Genomic DNA, 21446 nt, shown 5'->3' on the forward strand with positions numbered 1-21446 from the left:
ATGTAGACATTGTAGAAGGAATGGTCAATAAGGGCATCTATCTGAACGGTGATAACGGGGCCACTTTCCTTCACTTTGGCAACTATAAAGACTCCTGCATAAGTGATCCTGCTTTGTGTGGACCTGCCGGTGAGCTTTATTGTCCTTCTACACTCTTTTCTATTGTTATAGAAGTGCATGAACATCTTTATATGGTCATAGATGGATGACAGATGGATGACAGTTAAGTAATGTGTTGCTCAGGTTATATACATGACGTAATATTGGCTAACGGTTCAAAATTAAGTTTATATTTCTCAAGAGCAAATATATCAGCTTACATCAAGCGCTTTGTGCGTGAAAGCTGATATCATCTGTTGTTCATCTGCTCACATCAGCGCACATTCCTTTGCTCTCAAAAACAGAGGATATGTTGTATTTATATTTATTTTCCAAGGCTTGACCAAAGTAAGACTTGCAATATTGTTTATGACGAAGTTGCCTGGATCTAATAAAGAAGGTTTTGTTTAAAGTTAGATATCAGAACGTATTGGAAAAAGAGCTTGGTTTTTGGTCGTAGCCAGATGATTGTGAAAATCAGACTGAAATGTTTAAGTTTATTTGTTATTTATTTATTATTTAAAAATTAAAAAATGTACTTCAAATTATAATATATTTGTTACATATTGTATGTTAAATATTATTATTATTAAAACATTGTTGAAATAAAATAAAATATAATTTTAAATGAATAAATGCAATTATTTGAGCACCAAATCGCGGCCTTAATACTGTAAAGTAGTGTATGCTGTATTATGTACAGGTAGTAGTCTCAAAGCCTCAAATGTGTCATTGTTCTGCACACTAAAGTTTTATTTAACTCTTACTCCTGGACAGGGATAACTTTCTCCTTCTTCTGGAAAAATAATGAAGTAGATTCTCGTTTTGCGATTGCATCCGGAGGTAAAGTCATCTCAAGCGGTTTCTCTGTCTACTCTAACCCTTACGGAAGATACGTGGAGTTCTACACAAGAGGAGACTCCAAGACATGGAAAGCACAAATTAATCTTCCAGGTAGTTATTATTTGAGTGTGTGGGGGACATTTTAGGTCAGGGTGTGGAAAGTGCTTCATTGATTTGGGGAACCATAGTATGTTGCCTTATCTTTAAAGCCAAAAAATATTTCCCATGATCTCGAAGTTTTGCTCACATGGCCTCATTTTGAAATACATTCTGGTTTGGAATTACATTTGCAGTCAAACCGTAAATATTTTGAATATGTAGTTTGGTGCATAATTAAATTGATTACATCCAGATGTCCAAAAGTACTTGAGTCGATATGCTGCAGAATAAACTTTCTCTGTTAGACTTGACAAGAGTGATTTAAATTTGTGTGAAAAGAACTGTGAAAAGAAATGGAAGTGCGACTGAAAAAGAAGCTCAAGTCATATCATTCAGCTGCCCAGGAAAATAATAATTTCTTTCATCTAAAAGTTTTCAGTCAACTGGGGATTTGTGCCATTTCCAGAATACATCTTTAGTATCTGGAAGTGATTGTAAACTACAGTTTAAAAGTTTGGGGTCAATAATATACATTTTTGCAATACATCTGTGAAGAAATTAAATGCATTAAATAGTTAAAAACACTAGACATTTATAGTGTTATTAACATTTATATTCTGAATCATTTTTTTTTGAACGATCATGTGAAACTGAAGACTGGAGAAATGGCTTTGCAATCACATGAATACATTTAAAATTATATTAAAATCGAAAAAAAGTTGTAATAGTATTTCACAGTATTACTGTTATTACTGTATTTTTATCAAATAAATGCGGCCTCTAGGATAAAGTCAGAAAATGAACAAGATCCCCAAGTATCGTCCATAAGACTGAAACGGGTATTACCCAAGCATAAACCGATTCTTTGAAAAGAAAGACATTAAAACATTATGTACTGACTGAGTGGGATGATGAGATGAGACATGCTCAATGTGCTATTTTATCCCTGGACAGATGAAATGAGCCATTGACAGTTCAGCTCAGAGTTTCTGTATACCATGTCTTATTGGCTTCATTATAACCTGATGAAATCCAATCCACATGCTGTCTTCAGCTCTGAGTTTCTGTTCATTTCTGTTCAACTTGTGTTTCGTGGACCCAGAAACTATGAGTAGATCTGGAAATAATATTATTTCCAACCAGTCCAAACTTGAAATCTCTGTATGCTTGTTTGAAATTTATTTTGCTGGCTTTCTCCTCATCTCTGTCTTTATGTAGGGCCCTACTGGACACACGTGCTCTTCACATGGACCCAAGCGGAGGGGTTAAAGGTCTACATTAATGGGACATTCAGTGTAGGAGACCCCACAGGAAATGTTTCTCTAAACTACGGCGATCCCTATGCTGACTTGGTTATTGGCACAGGAAACACTGGGAATTACAACCACTATGCCACAGGGGCCTTCGATGAGTTTGTGATTTGGGAGAGGGCCTTGTCCCCTCAAGATATATTGATGTACTACAAAGCCGCCATTGGTAAGTTGTTATGGAGCTTATTGTGATTCAAATCTGCTCTCATTATCATTTTGTTTATTTATTAGTTTATTTTCTCTGTGGCTGCTTTCACTTGTCCCAACCATGTGCCTCTCTGCAGTTGTCAGCCATTGCGGTTGTTGTCAGGGCTTTCCAAATTAGCTGCACTTGATCTTTGGTGTCTCTTGCTTGTCCAAAATTGCCTTTTAGCAGATGGTAGCACCCCATGCTTTTCAGTATATTAAATATTCCTGGTTAATTCTGTCTTTATTCGTTTGAAGTACAAGATCAATTATGCCACTGAAAAATTGAACAGTTAAGCAATGCTTTACTGTATGATTGCATTAAAGAGGTGGTTGATTGCGATTTCACTTTTTTAACACTAGTTAGTGTTTAATGTTGCTGTTTGAATATAAACAATATCTCCAAAGTTATGAAGCTGAAAGTTCAATGTGAACAGAGATATAGTCTTTTAAAATTATGGCTTTCTAATGGCTGCAAAAATGGCCGGCAGGCACTACAATGAGTTATTTCCTGGGTTCGGGACCTCACAAACCCTGATAAACCCGCCCCTGGGGACATGCAGCAAAGTTGGCGAGGCCTTGTTGTGCTGCTTTCAAGAAGAGGAAGAGAAAACTTAAGGATGTACAAGAAAACCTATTCATATACGAATTGCAATTCTGTCTTCTAGTGGTTCTAATGGATTCACAAGTTTCAAAATCAATGTTCTAAAGCAGCGTTTTTTAATATACTGTTCCTCGTGTTTCCATGCTCTGCATCTCTCTCTCTCTCTCATTCAGCTCAGCTCCAACAATAAACCATTCCAAATATATATATTTTCCCATAGCTATGAGAAGTGTTGGACATACGTGCGGTTGCTGTACTGTATTAAAGTTTCAATCAAAATAAAACCGTTTATTTAAAGCGAACAGAAGCAGTAAAAAATTCAAATAACAGCGTATCTAACATTATGAGGCAACAACAAACAAAAAAAACATACCATTAAAAGCCGTGCTTGCACAGGTTCTGTGCGATCCTTTTCAACAATATCCTCTGCTTCTCAATCGGGCTCAAACTGATAAGCAATATAGATGATGCCACTGTTTACAATACAACCAGAGCACATGATGTGAGGGGCGGGATGTTTAGACGCACACTAGAGGCAGTTTAGCCAATCACAACACACTGGGCTAGCTAACCAATCAGAGCACATTGCGTATTTCTGAGGGAGGGGCTTCTGCTTTTTGAAGTAAATATCTTAAAAATATAATAAATGCCACTTGAGTTGATGTTTTCTAAACTAATAACATTTTCAAGTGTGGCTTAAGTCTGCAAATATAGTTTTTTTGTGTGTTCAAAAATTTGGGGCAAGTAAAAAAATTTTTATCAGGGATGCATTAAATTAATCAAAAGTAACAGTGAACATTCATTACTTATAATGCTGCCAAAAAAGAAAAATAGATGTATTTTTTCCATTCATTAAAGAATCTTTAAAAAAAAAAAAAAAAAAAACTTGTTTACATCATGATCTCCAGAAAGTCAATACTGAAAAAATAAGCTCCAGATCAGCATATTAGAATGATTTCTGAAGGATAATGTATCACTGAAGACTGAAGTAATGGGTTGCTCTTATTATAATAAATACACTATAAAATATGTATAAAAATAGAAAGCCTTTTTTATTGTAATTATATTCTACAGGTTTACTGTTTTACTGTATATTTGATCAAATAAATGCAAATACAAGTAAAGTCTTGGTGAGCTTAAGAAATAACTTTCAAAAACACTTTCAAAAAGAAAGAAACAAAAAAAGCTTTCCAATTCCAAACTTTTGAATGATACATCATCTAGATTAATACCCCATTGGCGAAGATCATGGCTAAAAGTTGAATTTCAGATCATTCTTTTTTTTTTTTTTTTTTGTTGACTGTATGGATAAGAAACATCTGCAATGGCGCAGCTTTGGTTTTTTTTGCCATTATTGGAGTTATTACCCTGAGGGGGTATTATTATAGAGAGGAAGAAGCATTTGAAGACAATTTCCTTTTTGAGACACTGGTCCACATTCCACCAGTCCTCAAACAAACCACATTGAAACGCACTGTTGAAATGCCATTATATGTTTGTATGTGTCCTCGAAGGCAGTTTTTTGGCTTTGGTCACAACTGCGCATATCTTTACCTTATATGTATGTGGCAGCGGGACGAGTTTTATATCAGGGTTTTGTTTTCCTTTTAAACTTCAAGTGTTTGGAGCCTCATTTGGCCAGCTGGTTGAAGTTTCTTGCAGGCAAGATGTCTTCAGTGTGGCAAAGACAAATTTAAGCTCCAATAGAGCTACAAATGGTTTCCATCTTCATCAGTATCAGAGAGCAGGCCAATGGGGTCTTTAACACCTGGAGAAAACTATCCGTTAGCATTCACATTCATTTCAGTGCCATTTGGCAAATTCCCACATAATGGTGTAGTTACAGAATCTGCCAGCATGGGCTAGCAGGTCCATGCTAATTCGACAAACCTTGACCTTTTAGACTAGACAGCACAAAACGCTTGAAGTCATGCCTTTCCATTACCATATGAAGAAGATTATATTTTCTTCCAAAACTAATAAAAGAAAATTACATTAAGTCCAATAGTGAACTGGTCATCTGGAAGGTCAAACCCAGAGTGATTCATTTTCATTATTTGTGTCTGTTTTCCAGTAAATATATATATATATATATATATATATATATATATATATATATATTTAAACATCCCTAAGACAAGATATATTTACTGGAGAAGTAAAATTGACAAAAAAAAAAATTTGTGTGTGTTTCTCGAACAGTAATATCCAAAAATAAAAATATTGGCTCCAGTATAATAAAAGCATCTGCATGAATGTGAAATGTAAAACCATGCTTAAATTCAATACCATCTCCATTACCTTAATTTTCAAATACATTTATATCTCAACAATTTTGTTTCTCAAGTGGATTATTTTAACTTTTATGGAGCAGCTAAACTAAACAACAATTTATTTCCTAAAACATCCATACTGGCACTTTAACAAATATGGATCCATGACTCTTTTAAAGAGGGATGATAGTGATTATGTAGGTTGATGTTGGCACTCTGGAGGAGGTTTTGGCCACCACTTTAGAAACTGAAATATATCCTCTCACAGTGCTGATTGTTAGCCCCTGTTAGGGATAAAGACCTTTTGTTGATGATAAAAAAAACATGTTGTTGTTGAAAAAGAGAAAATCAACTGTTGTTTTGCACACGTCCAGTTGTAATAGGCTCTAATGAGGGGCATAGTACAGAGTCATTAGTGAGCTGCTTTGCCAGGGGCCCTATAAACCAGCTTCACTGCAACCAACATGTGGCTTTCCAGCAGGTGCGAACTGTTTGTTCCGTGAGGTGAAGAGTACTTGTTCAGAGCTCTTTAGATCATGGCTTCTGTGCATGTCATATTATTACAACATTCAGTTCTTTCAGTTATCCTATTATGCCTTTTTTTCAACGTATACCTATTTAATTATTCTTATTTATTTATAATATATATTTTTTTTATATAAATGACAATTTTTATATAAAAAAAAAGATTTTTAAATTGTATAAATATTAATTCTATTCATATTTCATTTATTTTTGTCACCACAGGTGAGAATGTGATGTCCACCTTTCCCACCGAAGTATCCATCAGTGTCACTGCTGCAACAGATACTCAGTTAAAGGTAAATTCTTCTGACCTGAGGTCACCCGTTGCTCTTTCTGAATCTGTTTCTGTGAGTCAGGAGTCAGGACTGTAGTCTCCCAGACCAGAGAAGTGTAGAAAGATAACAGCAGAAGTACAACTTCATCACATATTATCACATCCGAATTCCAGTGTTATCTAAGAGATTTCACATGGCGGGAGCACTCATTAGAATATTCCCAAAAAAACACTGAAACTTTCTTTTAGTGCAGTCATTTTGTTTGACTATTGTACCTAAATGCAAACACATCTGTAATGAGGGTAGGCACTAACCTGTCTAGCTTCAGTCTCTAATTACAAAACATGTTTGTCTTTGGTTTCTGTTAGTTTGATTAACTGAGTTCACAGACATGACCACAAGTACAAGGTGGGATTTCTCACTCATCAGCCTTAATCAAAACCGTCCCAGCCTGACTAGATTAACTGCAGTGAAGTCTGTTTTTGGAGTTTATTTAAGCAAAATAACAACTACAAATCCACCAAAATGCACTTCAAACCCTTGAAGGTTACTTATGTGATTTATTTATATGCCATTACTGTCTGCTTATGTATATATATATATATATATATATATATATACAGGTTCCAGAGCCAGTCTTATTTAGTATAATTTACACATATCATGGTTTTTTGCTAATATTTTGAATTAGATTATAGTTTTATTATTTGTTTTTCATTTAACTGTTTTGGTTATTTTGTCCTGTTTTTGTCAATTGTATCATGAAGTTCAAAACATATTGAGCTGGGATACGGGAAAGTATTAAACCTGTTGACATTTACTGAAATAACCGCACACCTTTAAGATCTGTGGTGTAAATGTGATCATATGGAGAGCAGCCGTCACCGAGAGTAGTACACTCATTCTGTTGACTTCATCTGAATGCTTGTAAATTAAATTGGCCATTCAAGACACTGACATATTCTCTAAAGGCTTTACAGGCCCTCAGTCTGTCTGCTCAGATTCTTCTCTGCACAGTAATTAAATGGATTGGACGAATGCATACAAACACATACACTCACACACAAACACACAACAGGGCCTCCCTCACACACCCTTGGATGATTAGGTGTCATGAAGCCGATGCAGACGTTGCTCTGGGAACATCCGTGTGCGTATAGACGCACACACCCTTGGCAGATGTGCAAGAGCACAGCAGGAAATGAGGTGGCGGCCGAAGCTGTAAACAAAAACAAATTCAGCTCTTTTGGAACTATTGTTTCCCCCCAGACTCTGAGGAAATGGAAAGAAGAGATTGAGCATTCGCACAAATGACAACACTGGCCCTTATTGAGTAAGGAGGTCAAGTAGAAGAGAAGATATTCCGTTATGGCCTCTTATAGGGTATCGATGAAAAATAAAACTTTAAACAACTAGTTTGTAGCTTTCTTTCTTTGGAAAGTTCAAGTAAGACTGGCATTCAGCTTTGCTGTTGACATTGACATTCACAAGTCCCATGAGAATGAGATTTAATTAAATAATTTCAGCTGAACTGTAAGTGCCAGCTGTTCTGATGCTTGTTGTTGAAATGATTCTATTAAATTACGGGAAACCAAAAGAACGCCTTTACATTTTTAACGTCAAGTCCAAGCCACAGAGCCATTACATGTGATCGTGCTTAATTTTATGGAGTGTGGTTGACACATATCCACTTTTTTTGGGTGTGGTACAGAGAACCACAGAGATGCCCCGACCTGCCTCCACAAACCTGACAGAGGAAGTTCAGAGACTTCAGGACCCCATGCGGTTACAAACGCAAGACCTCCTTCAGTCTCTATCATTTAACCTTCCAAACAAGACTATACCTCAGGAAACAGCCAACAATCTAACACAGGTAAAGATAGGAAGTTTAAAGGTTTTGGAAATTATAAAGGTACTTTGAGGTATAAGAAACTAAATATTTCAGAATCTGCAACAGGTGAAACAGGTGAAATAAATTAATTGTATGATTATTTTTTCAGACAGGCATGCTTCTATTGAAGCACAAACTCTTTGGAACATCTTCAGGACAATTTAATGTTACCTTTTCAATCCATATTTCAATCAAATGATTATGCTTTTATCATTCGTCTATCATTTGTCATTGAAATATTGTATTAACTTATAAAAATACACTACAGAATTTTTTTAAGATAAACTCCCATTCAAATTTATTTTTTTATTTTTTTAATGAAAGAAATAATTTTTAGCATGGAGAAATTTAATCCAGTAGTAGTGATAGAAAATACATTTTTAAAATGCTATTTTAAATAAATGCTGTTCTTTAGAACTTTGTTCATGAAAAAAAAAATCTAAAAAAATGAATTGTAGCATTTCAGCATCAATGTTTTCAGCACTGATGATAAAACGTTTCTTGAGCTGCAAATCAACTTAGAATGATTTCTGAAAAATCATGTGACAATTAAAGATTAAGTAATGGCTGCTAAAAGTTCGATTTTGCATCATAAAAATAAATGACATGTGAATGTACAGTATATTACAACAAATTGGAATAATATTTTGTAATATTACTGTTTTTACTATGTTTTTAATCAAATACTGTGAATTCATACAAACAAATAAAAAAAGATCTTACTGACTCCAAACTTTTGAACAGTATTGTAAATTACAGTGGGTTCAAAAATATATATAGAAGCATATTTCCTGTTTCTTCTAGACTTGCACACACATACGTTTTTTTTTTAACTATGCTTTATTCTGCCCTGCATGTTTAGTCTCTACTAAAGAGCGTGGATGAGGTCATAACTGCCAGCGACTGGAGAGAAAATGATGAGGTACGTTTAATGGATAGATTGATGATTGGAAAGATATAAAGATTCTATCAGTTCTTTCATTCATAAGTAGGTCCAGATGAATCTGCAGACTTTTTCCGCATTTCATCCTCTCCTTTGAGAGAAAATGTCTAGAACTGAAAGTGAATTCAAACATGCTAAAATGTGTTAAACGGAGTTAAAGGTACTACACACTTATTAGTAGCTGAAAGAATCATCTGGTTCTTATTTGTGTAACCTCAATGAGCCGTAATATACTTTGGACTTGTCTTCTGTCATGGTAAACAGTGGAGTCCAGTGGTCAATGGGCTGGTGGAAACGGTGGATAAAGTGATGGTGCATATGGCCTCCAAGCTTCGGTCTGACCCAGATGCAGAGGCTCCACTGGCCTTAAGGGGCAAGAGCTCCGTAGCGGGTCAGTACACACTCCAAAACACTTCTTCAAGCTTCCATTTCAAGAATATCTGTTCTTAGAAATTCATACTTCCTCCCCTTCCTGTACATACATGACTGGCTTGAAGTATGTGGAGTATGTCCAAGTATGCTCACAGGGGGATGTCTACCTACTCCATATGCACGAATGCAGCATACAGGGTGTGCGTGACAATGTACAATTAGGCCACAGTTAAGGAATTTGAGGGCTCTGCTCAGATTCAAAATGATGAGTCTTGCTGAAGTCTCGATTCTGAATCAGCCCCTCTGAGATTGCACACTTTAGAGTCAACTCTGTCTCTGATCCTCCTTTTGCTATGATACGACTGTGTGTGAGAAGCAGAGGTCGCTGGAGAAAACTTTTTGTGTTGTGTGAGATATTATTAAACTTTAATGTTATAGTCAGTGAATGAAGCATAAATAATCGCAAAATCTCAGATGAAAAAACAGAACAAGAGATGATGTTCCCATAATATTTTTTGGATGGTGCCCTGCAATAGCTTTAGCGCGATACCAACTTTTTATAGCGTATACTGTACCAGTAGTTTACAGATAATTTCACAATTCTCTGTGTCAGTTTTACATCACTAGAAAAGTGAATATGCTGTTTATCCTTTATTTTAAGTTAAACTATTCACCTCTTATATTTGGTTAAAAATACAGTAAAAATATTATGTAATATATTGTGAAAAAAATCTGTGCTTAATATTTTTTGGGGGAACCATCATACATTATTTTACGATTATTTGAAGCAATTTTTTTTTCTAATTGAAATCATTTAATAGTATAAATGTCTTTGCTGTCATTTTGATAAACAATGCAATAGCTTCTAAGTATTTTTTTCAATTATGTAATAATAGTTTCAAATTAATCAGACAATTATTCAGAACATGTAAACGGTCTGTAATAAAAATAAGTTGCAAATGACAAACAAACAGAGCTAATATACAGTGTTGACTGTGTTTACATTAAACCTCACAAATAATTGCACCAAAATGTGCACACATGTAGCCACTTGTCCCCGAGTAATATATGTGTGATTTTGTATCAAGGTTTCTTTCCAAATGCATTCAGTACTCAGTACCACCGACTTGGTACCAAAATGCCGGTCCTTTTGACTTTCTTGGAAGTGATGCAATATCAAAACACCAGTATACTTACTTTGAACAGTGACTCATCTTTTTTATTGTGTCTAGATTACTCTCTGATGAAGATCCCTCAGAACTACAATCTGCAAAGCTACCGGTTTCCAACACAAGGGAAGAGTTACATCTCAGTACCAGGAGAGGCCCTCACAATGCAGTGTGAGTAACCCTAAAATCTGGCATTGATCCAGGGGTCTCATTTATAAAACTCACAGTTGATTTCTTCCTAAAAGTGTAATGCATAAAAGCTAGATTTCGCATGCAAACAAAAGTTTTCAGATTTATTAAACCCTGTGTACGCCAGAATCTGTGCACTAACCTACAGATGACAATGCTATTTCTGCCAACCATATTTATTTTTATTTCTAAAAATGATCCAGTATCCTTGTTATATTTTATAATAAAAATATGAAACAATATCCATAAAAACAAAACTGCTGAAAATAGTTGATCTCATTCTTTTACACTGGCCAAATAGTATTTCACTTGTTTTAAACAATTCAAATCAAATTAAATGTATGCAGTTTTGCTGATAAGATGAACATTTTAGTGGAAACAGATAGGCCTATATGTATTGCAGTGTAAATACAATTGTATGACCCGGCACATGACAGCATTTTAAAAAGGAAACATGCAAATCTTACAGTTTTCTTCAAGTTTTTTCCTTCAAATACAGTGGTATTTTTCTGAATGTTGAAAGAGATGCCTTCACGTGACATCAACACCTCCGTGCAGATGAGGTTGTACAGTAAACTATTATCACTGGTCCTATTCAAACCGGAGACCATTTTGTGCATATGCAATGTTTATAAATTAGACCCAAGATCTAAGACTGCACAATTAATCAAATTTCTAATCACGATATTAATTATGGATGCCATATTGTTCAATCGTTCTAAGTGGCAATGAATCATTCAAAGTTCAGTTGTGTTATTCTGCATGCTTTAGATATCCTTTCTTTTTTTCTACATGCTATCTTAAGGGTTTTTCCATTTTTTTAGTTTTAGTATAACATTATAAAACCATTCATATTTGTACTTTTTTTTGTGTGTTTTCAGCTTGTTTATTTTTATGTTAAAATACTCCGTACAGTTGCATTAAACAATGGTATAAACATCATTCAATGTAAATTGTGATAATCGTGATTTATAATCGCAATTACAATTTCAAGGGAATAATCGACAATTACGATATTTGTCATAATCGTGCAGCCCTATTTTAATTGGTGATTTCACTGTACCAGAGTGAAGGTTTTCCTGTGACGAACAGTGCGCCTATGCCATCCGCCACTAGCTAATGGGATAAATCTTGCTTAAAGTAGCAAACTTTAATGCTTTTCCACTCTTTTAACCACAATTTAACCATAATGTGCCTAATGGAACAAACAAAACCTGGACTGTAGCATAGACATATGAAATTGGATGGATTGCTAAACAAACTGCCAATCATATTTTCTTTTTTGAACAGAAGGTTGTTGTTCTGAATCATTCCTACCCAGTTTAAACTATGATTATGAGTAAACGTGCGCGCACACTTCTCATTGCTCTTGGACACCTCAGGCTGGGGTGAAAGAACACATTGTTTTCATAAGAGGAGGATGAAGGACATTTATTTGTTGTCTGTTTATTTGTTGTTTATGGCTCAAGAGAACAATGCAATCAACTCTGATGACTTCCTGCTGCTCTCTGATGAAAACTGCCAATCACACAAGCCCCGCAAGGAGAGTTTCATTAAAAACAGAGAAAGTGTTTGCATTTGCCGTCTTTTTTATGTGTAAATGCGAGCAATCGTTGAAGAGTGAGTGTTGCAATGTTTCCCATGTGGTGGCGGTAATTATGAGGGCATTAAACGTTTTGTTTGTTTGACAGCGTTTTGGGGTCAGCTCCCCTCAGCTCCTCTGGCACAGTGCTGCATCTGAGCCCCGCTCTGTTCATTATAAACAGTTTTAATATTCTATTAAAGCTCTATTATCAGAAATGGCACATAAACGCTAGCGCTGGCATTAATGTGCCACTGAACCACTTCTCCTGTACAGACGGACGTATGGTACACTTCATTAACAGAACCTAGCAGAGCTTTTATACGCCAATTAAAGACCACAAGAGAAGGAACGCATTGAAACACTTTGTATTTCCGCTGGGCCAAGTTTCTTTTAGTCTTAATAAAAACATTTGTAGAGAGATTTTGCCCATTGGTTTGTGAGGTTATTGGCCCAGAGTTCATCTGAAGCCCAACTCAGAGGAGTTAGTTGGGACACAGTGAGCTTGCATATTCGGTCCATTAACACCTGTAAAAACGCTAATAAGTTACAACAGTTCTCAGCATGTTTCACACTAGCCAAAAGTGCAAACAAGCATTTTTTTTTTTTTTTTGCAAACAAGGTTTTTTTTTTCAAGAGCAGATTTAAAAAATCATTGTTTTGATGTTGTTGTTAACTTGAACTAAAACCACAAAAAAATTATTTTGGTTGTTCAAATGAAGCTGAAACAAAATATTAATATTAGATGAAAAACTTAAAAAAGTAACAAAACAATTCTATTATAAATTACTAAAACTAGAATTGAAATAAAAAAATAAAAAACTAGTTGAAGATAACTTACAAAATATAAATATAGATAAATGGAAAAAAAAAAGAAAATCTGAAAAGCACATGATAAATTTATTGAAAGCAAAACAAAAATTACGTTGATTTAAATAATATTTTAATTATAAATATTTATTTTGTGTGGGACAATTGCTTGCTCTTTTTTTATACTAAAAATGATACTTTGATCCCGATCATAATGTAAGTTATTAATACTATTTATTTTGCGGCTCTAATTCAGACCCTGATGAAATGATATTTCCATTTCCAATGGTCCACAACTTTATTTTACTGTTATTAAGGTTATTTACACAAATTCTTCAGTCAAATTATGATAACAATTATTGTGTTTTCATGTGAATACTAGAGTTGAACTCAAAGGCAAATGGCCCTGTGTGTTTTTCATTTAATGGTTAAAAAAAATGTTAAGTAGAGTTAACATTTCTCTCTTACGCCAGTGGTGGTCCCACATCGCTCTCTACTTGCGTGTGTGTGTGTGTTTGTGTGTGTGTGTGTGTGTGAACACACATCTTTCCCATTAGAGGTGCAGTGAGAGGAGTACATGCAGTGTCTGTGATAATGAGTCTATCCTCTCTGTGCATTTCAACGGTAGCCCAACACATTCTTCGAAACACACATGCATCTGTGTGATCAAATGTTAATACTTATGTATGTTTCCCCTGCAGCTCAGACCACGATTGTGGGACTTTTCTACCACAAAATGCACAACTACTACAAAAAAATCAGCCCTCTACAAACAAGGTAAAGTGTGTGTGTGTGTGTGTGTGTGTGTGTGAGTGTGTTTCCTGTTGTACATCATGTTCTTGCGAGCATGTCTTTATCACTCTGGTTCTCTCTCATCTGAGCCTCTGCGTCTGATACTCCCAGCCATTAAGTTGGCTGATAACACTCTCTTTCAATCTTAACACGGCCATGATCAGTACTTATCTCATTTAATTTTTTTTTGGCACAGCACTGGAACTCAGCTGGCCTTTTTTATGTAACTGAACTGGCCACCAGATGCAGGGATGAGAGATGATGCAGGGTAAATTCTTGTTGACATTTAAACATTAATGAGAACCCAAAATTAAGTAAATACAAATGTTATATGTGCTGTCAACTATATAGTGTCCCAGACAGACTGTCAGTTTGTGCATTTTTGGTGTGTCTTTATAAAGTAGGTGGTGACAAGAGACTGTCTTTATAAGTGAGTCAGTGAATCATTCATTCATCTGATTTGTTCAAAAACACTGCTTTCATTTAGCAAGGAAATGAGTGAGTGAACACATCTGAGATTGCTCAATTACCCTAAATATAGTAGGTGAAAAACAGTATGTGGAAAGAGTATTACCGCTGCTTAGAAACAATCTCTATTGTATAAAGCGCTATAAAAATAAATTTGACTTAAAAACCATGATTCATTCATTAAGGAAACAAGTAAGTGAGTCACTGAGTCATTAGCTCAACAGATGCATTTAGAAACATTGATTAACGCAGGAACAAAACAAACGCCACTACTGTTGCTCTGAGATGCTCAACAGTTGATTCTGCTGTGACTTAGTTTAAAACTGTTTTCATTGGCAAAGCAAAAACAGGCAATTTTATTGAGAAATGTAACTGTCAGTAATTACCTCATTTAGTGAAATTTTCTATAGAAACAAAATCACAATCTTTCTCTATTTCTGTTTTGATATGATTATTGTGATCTTAATTTTTCCATTACTTGTTTCTTTTGCAGATAGCTGTCATTAGCATACGTTTCTTTGCTCATTATGTAGAGTTTGTACAGTAGTTGAAGGGTAGACAATAACTGACTGTCCATCTCTGCAGGATAAATGAGGCAGTGGATTTTAAAGATCATAAGATCCAGATGGCCAGTCATCTTATTTCTCTGAAGGTGGAACCGTCTCCTGCGCTGTCATTCAACCTTTCCACTGAGCCGCTGATCCGGATCGTCCTCACGCATCAGCTGGTAGGAGAACAGCAATCCTCACCTCATTTTGTTGATTTTGGCTTTCAGTCAGGAGTGTGGGTGCTTGTGTGCGATTGTGTGTATTTAGTATGTTTGGCAAATTATTATATTTAAAGAATTGTATTTTGTTTGACGAAGGTGCCAAGAAAAATAGTGCAAAATAATTGCTTTAGGATCAAGCAGAAAATTCTACCAACCATTTCATTTAGCAGTGAGCTGAACAAATGCACTCACACTCATCAACCAACATCTGGCCTTTAGCAAATCAGTGTATGTAATTAACATAATAAATTCATATTTATGACCCAATCTGGCCTGGCAGATTCAGCAACAAGCCGGTTGCTGAAAGTACATTTCCCAAGAAGAGAAGATATGAACAACAGAAAATAATAAATGTTTTTGACTTTTTGTAGTCATACCTGTCTCAATATTTTAGCCATAATTTTAAGGGATAGTTCACCCAAAAATGAAAATTCTGTCATTAATTATTTACCTTCATGTCATTCCAAACCTGCAGACCTTTGTTTTTCTTCAAAAACAAATTAAGATATTTTAGATGAAATCTGAGAGGTCTCTGATGCTGTATAGACAGCAATGCAACTACCACATTCAAGGCCCAGACAGGTAGTAAGGACATGATTTAAATGGTCCTTAAATGACACCAGTGGTCAACCGTACCCCAGGTGTCATTGTCACATGGACTATTTTAACAATGTCCTTACTATCGATGTCACAAAACCAAAAATGTTGTACTCTGTACCGATACCACTGAAAAAATACACAATACTCGATACCAAGTCGATAACACAGGGAAAAAAATTAAATAAAATAACATTAGTGGCACTTCAAATAACACACACACATACACACACCTATACTCTAAATGCAAGCATTAGTTTAAATTCACTGACATGCTGGCAGGCCGAAAATATATTTTTAAATCCATTAACATAAACAAGTATTTATACCAGTAATATTAGCCAATAATGTGAATAAGAATAATCAGCGGGCCGCTACACAATGAATGAACAAGATGTATGCTGTCATATCCTAGTACTTAATACCTTTCTGGGCCTTGAACGTGTCATTTGTGTTGCTGCAGGGTCAGAAAGCTCTCCATCTTAATTTGTGTTCCAAATATGAACAAAGGTCATATGGGTTTGGAATGACTTAAGGGTAAGTAATTCATGACTGTTTTCATTTTTTGGTAAACTAGAGATTTCTAATGTATCCCCACACATATCAGGTCTTCTGTGACGGTGTATCCCGAACATTGAAGTTTGATGGATACATAGATTTCTTCTGAGCCTTTTGTCTAAACAGAATCATCCTTTTATATTTCTTAAATGGAACACAAATGCTTCTTAATATGTTGGAGGAAAACTTTCAAAGACCACTTTTTTTTTGCTGCTGTGTTTGTGGTTTTGTCTTTCGGTGAGCCGTGTTACTCAAGAACCCCAGAGTTCAGAACTGCCAGGACTAACCATGGAAATCCATTTTGGTTTGCATCATCCCTTGTTTTTTTTTTTTTTTAGCTCTGAAACATTGAGAGCTTTGCGCCAAAAGAAAAGTGGTTCTGAACGCTGGAACCTTAAGCTTTGAGGTCTTTTGAGGAGGGAAAGATGATTTGGTTTAACAAGGAGCTTATTTGGCGTGTGTGCGCAGATGCTACGACTCAGTCGAGAATGTATCTGTCTGCCAAATTTCCATGGGAAACCCATCAAAAATGGATACAGATGGCATGTAGACAAGTTAACCAATACAGCATGTTTTTTTTAGAGAGTATTTGCTGTAGAAAAAAAAAACAGCTAGAGTTCACCGTAGCATTGGATTTCACACACCACGTTACACACGTTATTCATCAGCTAACCCACATTTGACAGCTCACTATGCACTTGACCATTACATTAAATTTGCTAACCTTTGCAGTCTGTCATAATAACCCTGCTAAACAATGACTTTTTCTTTAAATAAACAAGAAACTCATATACTGTGTAATTCCCTCAAATATTTTTTATTTTTTTTATGAGCAGGAGTTTCTTTTTAAAGCATTCTTAGAGCCTTCCAAATCAAAACCATGCTGGCATGAATGTAACTATAGAGACTAACGTTTGTTTTGCTGGCTTTTTATGGTTTTGGGAGAGATGTTTATTTCTGTGATGTTTGTTGATGGAAATGTGTCTCTGTACAAAGACCATTATGCTTAATGAAAGAAGCCTGCTAAAAGAGTAAATCCAGAAACATGCTTAAAGGGGTAGTTCACCCAAATATTTGTCATCATTTACTCCCCCTCTCCAGCTTGTTCCAAACCTTTTATGACTTCCATTCCTCTGCTGAACACAAAAGAAGATATTTTGAACAAAGGTTGGTAACCAAACAGTTGACAGTAGCCATTGACTTCCATTGTTTTTTGCATGTCCCTGCTACATATTATTTCATTTCCTTTAGTCATAGTTTGAGTGATGGTCTAATTAATCCTGGGACACAGGCTTCCTGTGTGTGGGACTGTCCAGCACAGAGGCATTAGTGTCAGGCTAGTGTTTCATGGCTAATGTGTGTGAGCTGAATCATCAGATCAATAATCTGTCACTGCATCTGTGATGGATTACAGTGATAAGACTGTTCAAGTTAATGGTCTCTGTGTCATGTTTTAGCCAATGTCTTGTTAGGTAGAATGATTCAACAATGGTTAAACATTAGAGAATTGATTATAAGTTGTCTGTGTGTTTTTTTTTTTCTTTCGAGGGTCCCGCTGCTTCTCGGTAAATTCTCCTCTGATCAGAGCAAGACTTGTGTTGGTTTGTTGCCTTTGAACTACACTGTAGAACTACACTACATATTTTCAACTGATCAAGGGGAAGTTTCATCAACTGTTTGGACTAAAGGAATCCCTTTATAATTCATTTAATCATGTCCAACAGACACTGTTCAGTTGCATTCCTTTTGCAGTAAACACTAACATGCAATTTGGGGTCTGTACATTTATTTAATTTTAATTTGTTTCTTCTTATAAATACTTCTAAAACAAAAAAAAAGATTCTTTGCTCACCGTGGCTGCATTTATTTGATAAAAAAAATTATCAAATGTTTAAGAGTATATATGAAGAGTTCAGATGCAAAAACCTCTAAATGCCATCTGAAATTTTCATCTAAAATTAGGATTTTTATCAAGCGCCTATGCTTAGGTTGAGTCATTTTACTTTAATGGCAATGTGCAGGTCCTTTTCCAGGCTATTAAAGTGAAATAACTGAACATAAATATAGGAGCCTGAAAAAATTCCTAATTTCAGATGAAAATTTCAGATGGCATTTAGAGGCTTTTGCATCTGAACTCTTCATATGAACCCTTAATGCAGCCATTAATTAAGTTAGACAATTATTGATTTAATGCTAGTTTATGGTTCAAGGCACTGGATTTGTTGTAAAACAGGTGCTTTGATGGCTATAGCTTGTTGTCTGGCAATGGACCTGGTAACGCTAATTGTTTAACAACCAACTTGTAGTAAGTTCGTAAATTTAAAAGAGATTAATTTAGGCTACATCCACAAAGCCAGAGATTTCCCTATCCAATCTTTTTTTTCCTCCTCATCTCAAGAAATATCTGTGTCCACACAAAACCACAAAACCGACACAAAACGATGTAGTATATATGCCAGACCAGTATGTGGCACTGTAGTTCTGCCACAGAGATACACTAAAAACGGAGAAGACGTGGGGGGGCGTTTTGAGATTTATCCACTTTGGGACACGGTTTAAAAAAATATCGGTTTCATTCTCCCTAAATGCCAGATCCGTGTGGACAAAACACCTATACGATACAAAATTTATGCATATACAGCTAAAAGTGTCTCTGTATGGACGGGGTCTTAGATGCAACTTCCCTCAAAATAGTATCTCAATGTGTTTTACACTTTAAAGCGCTGCCACTAAAATATTAAAACTATCACTAAACTATAAAGACAGCAACAATCAAGCAATTACCTCATTACCTCATCTCTCTTCTCCTTTTCTTCCCTCTCCACTCCTCACCTGTCCGGCCTCTCACTGCTGGATCACATGGCACGAGGTGAACAAATGGAAAGAGTGATTTCATGAGGAATTCTGGTGATTCTCAGTGTCGAAATCAAGAGGATTAAAAAAAGATTTCTGACAAACTCTCGCTGCCTTTACAACCTAATAAAGCTTGAGTGGAGCGGACACGAAACAGAGACGCCACACATACTGAGTGTGAGCGCACGTCTGTTGCGCTACCTGTGAGCGTGTGCTTGCACTCATATGTTTACGCTAACCAAAGACGTTACTAGAGGCTGTTTATTCATTGTAATACAACGAACTTCCAAATCCGTTGTGTATATGAAGCAGCCTGGACGGGATTAATGTAATCATCCATTGTGCTGTGTTCATGTGAATGTGGTTTTGTGTCCAGTAAAGACGTTTATGGGTCAATTACAGAACCGCAAGCAGTTTTTTGTCTAGAAAATATTTCCGCTGTGGTTCAAATATGTTCACAGATTCACACAGACATTACAACTTGTAAAAAATCTCACCAAGTCTGACACACATTTTGATTGATGACCAAGGACTTTTGTTTTCTACATAGTACAGTTTGTTTTTTTAAAGGTACAATAATGAGTAGTGCTCACCACCAGACACTTTTTATAACTCGCACACCCACTTCCTGTCTGAACTCACTCACTTAAGAGTCTGCTCCCACACTACCTCACTCACACAATATTTAATACTAACTTATGACTCTTTTCAGCTACTCTGCAATAGGGCTCGGTGTTGTTAAAAAAAATGTCCCATATCGATACAGATCCTTGACTCTGATATCGGTTCCTGAACGATACTTTTTTCTGATACCAATTGAATAAAATTAGTTTTAACATTATTACATTACACATTACCTCCAAAAAAAACTTGGTTTTATTTAGAGACTAAAATATTTACTAGCCAATGGCGATTAAATTGCCAAGGTGTCCTTCAGATACTATTCTAGCTATTAGCTTGCTTGGTGCTCAAGAAACATTATTATTATCAGTGTAATGTATTATTATTATTATAAATGTTTAAAACAGCTGTGCTGCTTGTGGAAATCACTCTTTTGCTCACTCATTGATTTACTCGCTGATTCCTTGATTCAGTCTCACCTTTATTCACCTACTTAATCAATCCCTGACTGATTAGCCACTCATCTATTCAAGCACTCAGTCATAGATTCACTCTATCACTCAGCTTCTCATTCATTGGCTCACTCACTCAGTTTTTCCCTCGAATGTGTCTTTGAGTTGGTCTGACGTCCCCCTCTCTTTATTTCCCCTCCCTCTCTCATGCTTTCTCAGATGAATTGTTATAATCTATAGCAGATGGTCTGGCTCAAGCGATTCTGTTGTAGCCAACGGCTGCGGATTGTATGTCCTCCTTTTCTCCCTCTTCTTATATCTCTCTCTTTATTTCTTGTACTCTAAAGTGCCTGCAAGTTTAGCCTTTAAACTGTTAGTTCTGCCTTGCCTTGGTACTCTAACAGTTATATCTTTAGACTTCTCTCATATAATGATTTGCAGTGACCAAATCCTCCAAGCAAGCTTGTGTTTTCTTTAACGTTATGATAGAAATACCACTAAGCTCTTAAAACATCCCCACATGATCACCTGAGCACATTCCACTTCATATTTAGCCTTGACTGGATCCTGGTTTAAGGGCTCCACAGAGGCTTCAACCATTTCCTAGCTTTTTCCAGAGATCTGGAGGACGTCCGACAACTGGCTGACCCCCTGAACACCTCTCTGGGTTTCTCCTCTGACCACGCACAGCTCCTAGGCAGATGTTATGCCACCTCAGTCTCACCAACGTCAGCCCAGTCTGACCGCATGAATGTAGGGATATTTATAAAAACACGCATGCACTTATTTTACTTTTAAAATGAGCACGCTCTCTAAGTGTTTTTCATGCTAATGATTCTAATGCAAGACCCACTACTTGAAATCTCGAGAGTTTTAGATTTTAATTGACCTAAATCCATTATGATTAAACATTTTGTAGAGGAATTTATTCATAAGTGAGACAGATGGTCAAAACAACACTGTCAACACAATTGTTTTATATCTCTGTTTATGCACAAATGTCATTGTTTGTGGACAGGAACTTTTCACGTGATCTGGCCGTGATCAAGAACAGCCAGTTTAAAGTGATCACAGTGGCATATATTGATGATAAATGTAGTTTTGAGACATGGGCCTGATTGTGATTTTGTGAGAATCAGATTAAAGTTTATGGTCAGCACTCCTAC

General features: G+C 35.9%; 1 protein-coding gene across 3 annotated transcripts in view; it reads left to right on the forward strand.

The window, feature by feature from the left end:
• The window catches only part of LOC127964218 (adhesion G-protein coupled receptor D1), a 45214-nt gene that overhangs the window by 4615 nt on the left and 19153 nt on the right, over window positions 1-21446 (forward strand). For all 3 annotated transcript variants that reach the window (XM_052564359.1, XM_052564360.1, XM_052564361.1), the window contains 10 exons: window positions 7-129; window positions 877-1053; window positions 2260-2517; window positions 6162-6235; window positions 7926-8087; window positions 8968-9027; window positions 9313-9439; window positions 10653-10760; window positions 13872-13947; window positions 15016-15157. In XM_052564359.1, the coding sequence (XP_052420319.1) occupies window positions 7-129; window positions 877-1053; window positions 2260-2517; window positions 6162-6235; window positions 7926-8087; window positions 8968-9027; window positions 9313-9439; window positions 10653-10760; window positions 13872-13947; window positions 15016-15157 (1307 nt within the window). The remainder of the gene's footprint in view (window positions 1-6; window positions 130-876; window positions 1054-2259; window positions 2518-6161; window positions 6236-7925; window positions 8088-8967; window positions 9028-9312; window positions 9440-10652; window positions 10761-13871; window positions 13948-15015; window positions 15158-21446) is intronic.

The sequence above is a fragment of the Carassius gibelio genome, chromosome B8 (genome assembly GCF_023724105.1).
Source record: "Carassius gibelio isolate Cgi1373 ecotype wild population from Czech Republic chromosome B8, carGib1.2-hapl.c, whole genome shotgun sequence".
NCBI classification, from domain to species: Eukaryota; Metazoa; Chordata; class Actinopteri; order Cypriniformes; family Cyprinidae; genus Carassius; species Carassius gibelio.